The 10,657-nt window shown below is 35.7% G+C and overlaps 1 protein-coding gene across 1 annotated transcript; it reads right to left on the bottom strand.

The window, feature by feature from the left end:
- LOC109342332 lies at positions 8,266–9,426 on the bottom strand. The gene has a single exon (XM_019580336.1). It carries the CDS (start codon positions 9,424–9,426, stop codon positions 8,266–8,268), a length of 1,161 nt encoding a protein of 386 aa, XP_019435881.1.

The raw sequence follows: 10,657 nt of genomic DNA, 5'->3' as shown, positions 1-10,657 counted from the left end.
CTCTCTTCTCCTTATCTCTTTCATTTTATTTCCTATTATTTTTCTGCATAGTGTTCCGCTGCACTTTAACTTTGATTTTGCAGAAAAAGCGGCCATTATTTTAAGACAACTAATTCACCCCTTTTAGTTGTACTCTGATACTTATAAAATGAAGCTGTTTATTTTAGCCTACTTTTGGAAAGGCCACAAAATAATCTATGTTATGTGCTTTAGGAGTAGTTTTCCGCATTATTATGAATCTTAAAAACTAAATTATGAAACTGAAATTACGGTTAGAGTGAAAATGGGAAGCCCTTATGTTCAGAACCCTTACAACTCACAAAAATGCTACACTAGCTTTATTATGAGCAAGTCATGTAACTATACAGTTCCAACCACAGAGAATTAATTAAAAAGAAAACAACGCATGTTACACATGGTACGACTTACCTAACATAAAAAATCGTCTGTCACACTTATTCATGTATCATGAAAATCAATCCCAAGGCACATATGTTGAACACTTTTGGTTATTTCGGTATCATTTGTTCATGTCAGATTACACATTATTCTGCGTTCTTCACTATAAATTATTACATTTTCTTTATGGAATTGAAAGATATGCATGAAATTTAAAATATTTAAAGAGGGAACGACATCTTCTATCCAAAAAAGTGTGTCATTCCATATGTTGTTACTTTTTGTGATTGATAAAAAAAAATACTTATTTGCTAAATTTCAATTTAAATATATTTTTTAACCAATGACAAATAAGTAACACATGAAATGATACACTTTTTGGTTAGAAGATATATTCTTTAGAGTTGGATAGATATTATGCTTCACTCCATAGTCACTTATAGATGAATTTTTAAGTAGTTGTAGCGTATAATAGTCTTTATTATAGCGTACAAGTTTAGGAATAGTACGTGAATCAAAAAATTAGGTGAATTATGTTAGAGTATCTTCTCAGATTTTATTATTAACTTATAGCTAAAACATTGTTTTACGTGATATTTCCCCACAAACCCATGCATCTTTTTGTTAAAAAGTTATAGAGGTTTTGATATATCATTTGAAAAATTAAGTTTTCAAAAATTGAAGTTGCTGAGTCAAGATGACTGAATAATTTTATATTATCTAATATTTAATAGTGAAGTTTTGTACTCCATATTATTGCAATAGCACGATCATATAAAAGATATTGCAATCAATATGTCAAATAATATACCAAAATAACTATGTCAATTGCCAAAGATTATTGATTTTCAGCGTATATTTTGAAAAAATTTAAAAGACTATAATATTATATACTGATAGTGTAAAAATTTATATACAATCAATATATCATCTATCATTTATTTGTATTACTTTTATTTAAGAGTTAATTATGACAAAAATAAATGGTAGATGATGAAGTAATGATATAAAAACTCTTACAATGTCAATACATACATATTTTTCTCATTTAAAAAACGTATAAACAAAAAAAATCATTATCTACAAGGTTAAAATAAAATAGGTTAATCTTTGTACGTAAGTTAAGGCTTTATAATTTTAAATTATTGGAATATGATTAAATTAAAATTTAGGTAAGAATATATATAACTACCTTAAATTTTACACATTTTACATATGATCAAGTAACTTTAATTTCACCATCCTTAACGTATGCATAAATGAAATAGAACTGATTGGCCAGGCAATAGAATTGCTGTTTTAATTCTTGTCTCTGGGAATTCGTCATAAGGTAAGATATGATTATTTATCCTCAATGATGTTTCATTCCATATTTCAAGTCAATTATATATTGATATGTGAATAAAAGAAATTTTTTAAAAACAAAGAGTAATAAAAAATAACACTCTAATTGGCTTGAAATAAGGTGTGAGACATTGATAGGGATGATGATCTTTTTCCCATAAGTCTGCTATAACTTCTCTGGTAAGCTTAATTATACAACTTCCAATTTTGACTTTTAAGGTTGTCTGTATCTCAGTTCAGTGTATGATAGCTTATCCTTGAACAACATATGACTGAGAATGATAAACTAGACAAACGTGAGGAAATTTCTGGCAAAATCAATGAAACAAGTTAGTTTATACCCAACATGGGAATGTGAAGTATTGTCTAACCACTGTTTCTCAGATTTATATACTTTTGGTTTAAATATGATTAAACTGAATATCATTGTTAATTTTTTTGATTGTGTAATTTTTCATATGTTGAATAAGATAAAGCAGCATAATATAATAAGTAATTATATGGAGTTTGTCTTGAATTGGAAACTTAATTGTGGTTAACTGTATGTTTTGCACGTATGTGTAGCATGAGGATCTAGGAATAGTCCAAATCCTTAGATTAGGCAAAGTTGAAACTCATGCCTCTAAAAAGGAGCTCTTATCAACTTCTCCTACAAAGGATACTATGATTATCAACTTAGGTCTTACTTCACTATGGAGAAACGAAAGAGCACTTTACCTTTTTTTATCTTCTTATAAGCAAATTGTATTAAAATAGTACAAGAGGTACTAACCCAATACATGAAAGACTAATTTGTGATATTTTTGGAACACAAATTTATACAAGATCTAGCATCGTTACACCAATTTAGGAACGTCAAAGAAGTTGGACCAACTTTTGAATTAAACCAAGTCCAAGATCTAGCTTTGATCAAATCTATAATATGCGCATAACTCACATCCGTTATAAAAGATTAACTCATTCCTCATCATCCATATGGATCACATTATAGCAAACCACACAATCTTCCATAACTTATTACCTTTAACATTATTACCAATATCATCATGCATATTCAACGACTCAACAATTGAAATGAGTCTTATAGTAGTCACTTGAAGCCAAGAATAAACTCATTTCAAAACAGAGGAAGCAAACTCACAATTAAGAAAAAAGTGATCAACAATTTCATCATCTTTTTTTGAAAATGACACACTTTTTATCCTCACTACTAGGAATAACATTCTTTTTAAACAACTCAACCCTTAAAAGAAGTCTTCCTCTAAGTAGTTTTCAAACAAAACAACAAATTTTTGATGGCACACAAGTTAACCAAGACTTTGTTAAAGGGTTACCTAACGAAAGATGAGTTTGGTCAAACTAGATTAGATAAGTATAATGCACAGAGTAAACTCCAGAAGAATCAGCGCTCCAACACCACTTATCCTCTCTATTCCTTGTGCAAGAGTGATGCTCCAACAAATCAATCATGTTTCTAACCTAAATCCTTTCTCTATCAAGAACTTCCCGACGAAAAGGAATTTCCCAAACCCAATTGTCACCAGTCCAACAATCGCACTCAGCCACTACTGTCATTCTATTCAAAATTAAAACAAAAATTCTAGGGAAAACCTTATTAGATATTTTATGGAACGGCAAGCACACCGTATCGTCTAGGTAGTAAAATCTGGTAAAGTACCGGGATATCATCCTCATGGAGCAGAGTGGATTTATACTAATTCCTATAAGAATTAGTTGAGCAACTATTTACACGAATTTTTTTGATAATTTGATAATAGTTTTGTAACAATGTTAAATTAAAATCAAAGGCTAACTGTCAATTTAAAAGAGTTGGGATCGAAATTCATCATCTTTCCCTTTTGACATCCATAGATTCAATTCCAAGCAACTTGCAAAGTTACTGATTCTGATGCACATTTTCGGCAAATCATTTACATCAATTCCTTGAGTGTAAAATCCTTAGATAATCACTCAATTACCAATTCATTGGCTAATTGTCTGATTAACTAGCATTAAAAACAATGTAAAAGCAATTCATACATCAATATCCATTCCTGAAATAATGATGTATGAAGGAAGATAATCCAAATAAGGTGTCAAATTTAACTTTCCAATTAAACTTGAACCCAAGAACAAGAATTCAGTAGCTAATTAAAATCATGCATTAAGAACAAGATAAACTTCCCAAAATCAAATAACAATTACATTAGAATTGAATCTAGGAGTACAAGGTAAGAAGATTACATTTCAAATCCCAACAATGAAGAACTAGCCACTCATCCTTGCCATTACAATACTCTGATCGTGAGAAATACAATAAATTCTGGATCTAAAGTCGTTCCCATGACTTATTTCTTACTCCCTAGTGTTTCTCTCTCTAAAATCGTGTGAAAAAGCACGGAAAATGGTTGGATCCCTCCTTTGACTTCTGAAAACCGCCAATATCAGTTCCAACTTCCAAGCCCTCTCCCAGGCTAGAGATTCTCGCTTGGGCGAGTAAATAAGAGGATTTCAAACCAGAGCATCTCGCTTGGGCGAGACCACCCTCGCTTGGGTGAGGATCCTTCGCTTAAGCGAGGACCCGGCCTGACATCAGGTCCTTTTTGCTTCAATTTTTTCTAGAGCGAAAGTCCCTCGCTTAGGCGAAGGACAACAACGATTTCTGGTAATTTTGCTCCTATTTGTGGCTTGAGCGACCCTCTCCTCGCTTGGGTGAGGCTTGCGATGCTCAGAAGTATTAATGTTCATCTTTTTCTCCTTTTTTTCTTAAAACTTATCCTGAAACAATATAAACATATAAAATTTCCTACACAGAACAAGATTACTAAGTTATCATGAATTTTACACAGTTACATGATAAATGTGCACTAAGTGCATCAAAAGTATACGAATTTACTTAACAATTTGGAACTTAACAAACTCCCCCCAACCTAGAATCTTGCTTGTCCTCAAGCAAAGTAACAAAATGCAATTCAATTCAACATATCTGGTTTTTCAAAAATATTCATTCATCCAATCTTGGTATGGCTAGAATCATTCACTTGCTGTTCACAAAGACCTGTTTCATGCTCAATCATAGTGGACCAAGTTCCAACTAATAACAGAATGCAAATGCATTTTAATTTCAAATAGAATAGCAAGAATAACTACTCAGTCCAGTCAAAGGAACTCTCTCGATCGCACAGGTCATGTGTTTCACTCATCTCTTTGCTGGACCCTAAACAATTTAACTTTGTCTTTCAGTTCAACCAACCATGTACACAGGTTCAATTATGGATCTTAATGACTTTATCAGAGTTGTAATGAGGCCTGACTACAATGAAAATTGATTTTTCTAGAATTCACAAAGGGAGGTAGACCATTCGTGCATACTTACCTTTTCTTCTCATGTTTCCTTTCCAATTTCTTTGTTTCATGTTCTTTTCTATCAACCATTGGATTTTCCTTCTTTAACCGATCTTTTTTTTATTCTCTATTTTCTCGCATGACTTATTTTTTGCTTGTTTCTTTCTTTTTGTTGCTTCATGCTTTACCATTTATCACATGGTTGAAGAAGGAACCCTTTTTGATTTTACTACCCTCATAAACACAGACTTCATTTCATAATGCCCACTAAGACTCATATGCAGTAATGATCTTTCTCCATGGATATAGGGATTGATGCATTTTGATATGGTTTCGGTGCATAATATTTCACAATAAATAAACTTTTCAGCTCAAAGGGCTACAAAAAAAAAATCAAATTCATAATTTATTTGGGTAGGCTCTGGCTGTAGTTCAACTATCCTAAACTAAGCCTTAATCATTTCCATGACATTCCCTGCTTAACGTCAATAAAAAAAATCAGGCATAGTTCATTGGTGACATCTAGCAAAGACACTCATTTGTGTTTGGGTACACATCCTCACCCGGTTATAGGCTTTGTCCTTTGACTAACTGCTCATTATTCAACCTATTCGGGCTGTGTCTAAATTAACATTCACATCCCGAAACAGCCAACTTCAGAACCCTAATCATTCAAAATCACAAAATCTTATCTCAAAATTTAATTCACATGTTTCTAGCACAACACAATTGGACAACAGTAAACACAATTAACCAGACTAGTTTCATAGACTACACATTTTGTCACTAAACTGAAAACAAACACATACAGAATTAAAACACATAACAATTACACCTACACCCTAACATACAATCTAAACAGTTGTCCTAAAACAATCCTACACATACATCCTAAACATTCATCCTAACATGGATCTTAAATTACAAAACATAAATAACAGAGGAACTAGTTTCATTCAGGTCACAAATGCTCATCAGAGCAGAATTCAACATCTTTAACATCTTCAGCATCAGCAACACCATCACCAGCAAAATTAGTTCCATCTGCAGCAGGTCCAGCAACTCCTAACCCCTCCGAAAAGGTAGGTCTGACCCTAGGCCAAGGAAACTGTTGAGTAAAGGTATCCATGGATCCCCAGAATTGGTTCCCCGGACTCAACTGCTGGAAAACAGCAAACAACCCTTGTTGCTGGAACATTTGTCCTTGACTTAGCATGTCATTTTGGAGCTCCATATGCAGTATGAGCCTGTGAAGCTGCTTATAAGTGGAGAAATCCTGATATGGTGCCGAGTGTGGCATTGGTTATGGTTGTACTGGCTCAGGTGGAGGTGGTTGTGGTTGCACTGGCTCAGGTGGAGGTGGTTGTGGTTGAGATGATCCATGCTCTGATTTTGGTCGGGCTCCTCTTTGCAGTTTTGAGAGATATACTCTAAGGTAATATGAGGTTTTATCTTTTCGGTTCTTTTCACCACAACCCCTGCTATGCGCATAATTCAGTGATCAGAGAAGGGAATCTCAATGCATCCTTCTTTCCAGCCCGTACAATAGATTTGTACATCTCCTGTAAGATAATTCTAGCCACATCAATTCCCATGCCTTCAAGGATGGAATAGATAATGTGGCAATCAAATAGTGGCAGAGATGAGACGTGACTATTAGGGATCACGTTGTGCATGAGGAATATCATCCACAAATGGGCCAATGAAGTCATGTGCTTACGGTAAATCCGCAATGGATGGCCATCAGAGTTAGTGGTGAAAGATTGCCCAGGAATGCACAACTTCTGAGCAGTGGTGGTCGAGTTGAACCCGCCTTGGGATAGGCTACGAGACTTTTGAATCATCCAGTTATACCCGTCCTCTGTCTCGTGGGTTTCTGCATCATACGGGCTACCCAACAGTTCATTGATGGGATCTCTGTCAAATAGCACCATTTTTCCTCTCGCCTAGGATTTGTAAGCCAGCTCTTCTCCCCCCTCCTCCAACGGGTAAGCATTTGCATAAAATTTGCGAACGACCTTTGGATCAAATTTGTCATATGGGGTGGCCAATATTCACCATTGCAACCGATCCAAATGCACAGTGAAAACTGGAAGGTCCTCTAGCTGTAAATGCACCCGCCTCTCTAGCACAAAAATCCAGTTCAAGAGCAAGAGATAACGATCCTCGTTACCCTTCTTCTTGAATTTAGTTCTATCAAATACTGGCGAGGCCTGGGATGTTGATACACCCTTCAATTTCTTAGGAGGAGGGGGTTCCTTTTTAGCAATTGACTTTCTCCTCCTGTAACACAACAAAACCAAATGCATAGTGAGTGACATTACATAAATTAATTCACCAACGATATCTATTGCTACAATGTCACTATTCCAACCACCTAACCGACTTGAACACATGGGTGCCACTTTTATGAATAATATTTGGGGTTTCCAATTAGGAACCCAAATTTCTCGATGTGGGCACTCACGGTAACACAACAACAATACAACGCAATGCAATAATAATGATAAAGTAGCATCAAGAGCAACCTAAAGTACCTAAATGTGCCTAAACGAATGAAAGTTACTAAAATGCACAAATAGAGAGATAATAGGTTCAAGATGCAAAAGATGCACTTACATTTGTCCGCTCATGATGCAAAGCTTGTGTGTGTGCACTAATGGATGAAGAAACGAAGAACATGGGCTCTTGGAGAGATTCACGAGCTTGGTTTTTGTGTTTAAATGCAATGGGGATATGAGGGATTGGACCCCTCACCCCTGTTTTTAAAACCAAACCCGCGGTCTCTCGCTTGAGCGAGGCGATCTCTTGCTTGAGCGAGGAGCTCAGAAAATTTTGACATATTGTCCTCGCCTAAGCGAGAACCTCTCGCTTGGGCGAGGATTGGATAGAGCCTTAGCCAAAAATTGAAATTAGCCTCGCTTTGGCGAGGCCACTCTCACTTAAGCGAGGCACCCAACACTAAAGGGGCTCCGTGCTTGGGCGAGGACACTCTCGCTTAAGCGAGGGACCCTAGCACTAAAGGGTAAGTTTCCTCGCTTGAGTGAGGCATGCCTCGCTTGAGCGAGAAATACCGAAAAATTCCTCTTGTTTTTTTCGGGAATGCAAATAGAAAATAAAGCTGGATTGCCTTCCAGTTAGCGCTTGTTTAACGTCATTAGCTCGATGCCTGTTTCTTTATGTGTTTTCGACGTGGATGATTGTGGTGAGCTGCTCGACGTCACCACCCAAGTATGGTTTGACTATTTGTCCATTAATTATCCAGCTTCTTTGAGATGCTGGATCTTGCAATTCTGTCGCTCCATCATTTGTCTTCAAGACTTCGATAAATCTTTGTTCTTCTCCAGGTGATAAAGTGTTGCTGATCACAACCAATTTATTACCTCCATCCTCCATAAATGTATACTTCAAATGCGAAGGTAGCATTTTCAGGTCCAAGTTCTGATTTTCAATTTCCTGAGTTTTGGTTAGCTCCTCAATTTGGACCTGCTGAGATGAAACCTCTCGATATACATCTAGCTCTGCTACACAATTCTCAATACTATTATCATCTTCTGCATTTATACCTTCAGGTGCACCCATCAAAGCTTTCTCTAAAAGACTAATTTTGTGCAGATGTGTGTCATTCATGTATAGTTCTTCACCGACATCTACTCTGAAACAATGTTGCTTGTCCTTCGGAGGATGCATGGCTTCAAAGACATTGAAGTTCACTTCATCTTCTTGTCCCATGACTTTTAGCTTGCCTTCATCAACATCAATAATCACCCTAGCAGTCTTCATGATAGGTCTGCCCAAAATCAGAGGAACTTCTACATCCTCTTCAATATCCATTATCATGAAGTCAACTGGAAATACCAATTTGTCTACCTTAACAAGGACATCTTCTACAACCCCATATAGAAATTTCATTGACCTATCTGCAAGCTGCATATTTATCCTCGTGGGTTTGATCTCTAAATCTCCAATTCTCTTTAGCATAGGCAAAGGCATAAGATTAATACTAGCACCCAAATACAGTAGTGCTTTCCTGACAGATAACTCTCCAAAAGTGACTGGTATTGTGAAGCTTCCCGAATCCTTAGTATTTTCAGGTAAAGACTTTTGAATTATAGCACTACAACCAGCTTCAAGTGCCACTGTCTCCTTAGAAAACTTCCTCTTCCTTGTCAACAGATCCTTCATGAACTTGACATAAGTGGGCATCTGTTCCATGGCCTCCATGAAAGGTATGTTGATATGAAGGTTCTTGAATATGTCTATGAACCTTGTATATTGTCTCTCCTTGTCTTTCTTAGAAGGATTCTTCGGATAAGGAAGATTCTTCAATTGAGACATATCACTCTTCTTCTTTTCACTCTACTCACTCTTTTCTCCCTCTTTTTGTTTATTCACTTCCTCCCTATTTACATTCTCATCATCTTGTCTCTCCAGACTCACTTTTTTCTCCCTTAATCTCTTTTTCTTTCAACACCTCTTCCTCCACCGAAAAATTCTCACCAACATCCTTACCAATCACCTTCCCACTCATAGTAGTAATAGCTTTGCAATGCTCCTTGGGATTAGTCTGAGTGTTGGCTGAAAACTATTGGTGGTCTGAATGCTGCCATGCCATTTGTTTTTCCAACTGACCCACTTGTGTTTCCAGATTCCTGATAGATGCTTCAGTATTTTTCTGGTTTGTGATTGACACTTGCATGAATTTTCCAAAGTATCCTCCAATTTGGTTAGCCTTTCATGCATTAGCGGATGTTGATCATGTAACGCCCCGAAAAATACTCTTTATTTATTACGCGAAAAAGTGAGTAATTTTTTTTTAAATTGGTGATATAAAATTGTTTCCTTTTAAAAACCTTTCTTTTCCGAGACACCAGTTTAAGTAACATATAATGCGGAAATCAAAACTGGTTACCTAATGGTAACTGAAATGATTCAACATTTCCTGAATATATATCTTCATAGATATAAAAGATCATAAGTACTTAATATACATATCCAACAAGAAAGGGCGGAAATATTAATCATCGCCAAAAGACATGAACAAACTGAAGCCGCAAGTGTTTCAAAAGTCACAAAATGATAAGCAAATCCTAGTGGCTAACTCCAAAGCTAGGGTACTTCCTCTCCTCAATTCCTCATGCCCCCTCCGGGAACATCACGAACGGGTAGCTCCAAATCCGAGCAAAGCTGTCTATCTGACGAGCCCACGTCCGAAAAGCAAGCAATAGAAAAGAAGAGAATTAGAGAGAGTAAGACATCTAATGAATATAATTCATTGACGGCGTGGACTTACTCAGAATATTACACTCAGATATGAAAAGCAGTTCATATATATATAACATATCACATTATAACTCATAAGTTGTTCTCGTAAACAATTATCCAATCCACATGAGTAATATAACCAAACTCATCAATTGTTCTCATAAACAATTATCTAATCAACCTATGTAATGTAAACAACACTTATTCCCAAAAAATATCGTAATTCATCATTTATCAATATATAATTCATCGACAAGATATCATGACTATAATTAAATAACACATAAGTGGAGATCATAACCCC

Source organism: Lupinus angustifolius, chromosome LG03, assembly GCF_001865875.1.
Source record: "Lupinus angustifolius cultivar Tanjil chromosome LG03, LupAngTanjil_v1.0, whole genome shotgun sequence".
NCBI lineage: Eukaryota > Viridiplantae > Streptophyta > Magnoliopsida > Fabales > Fabaceae > Lupinus > Lupinus angustifolius.
This window is presented reverse-complemented; position numbering and strand designations above follow the sequence as displayed.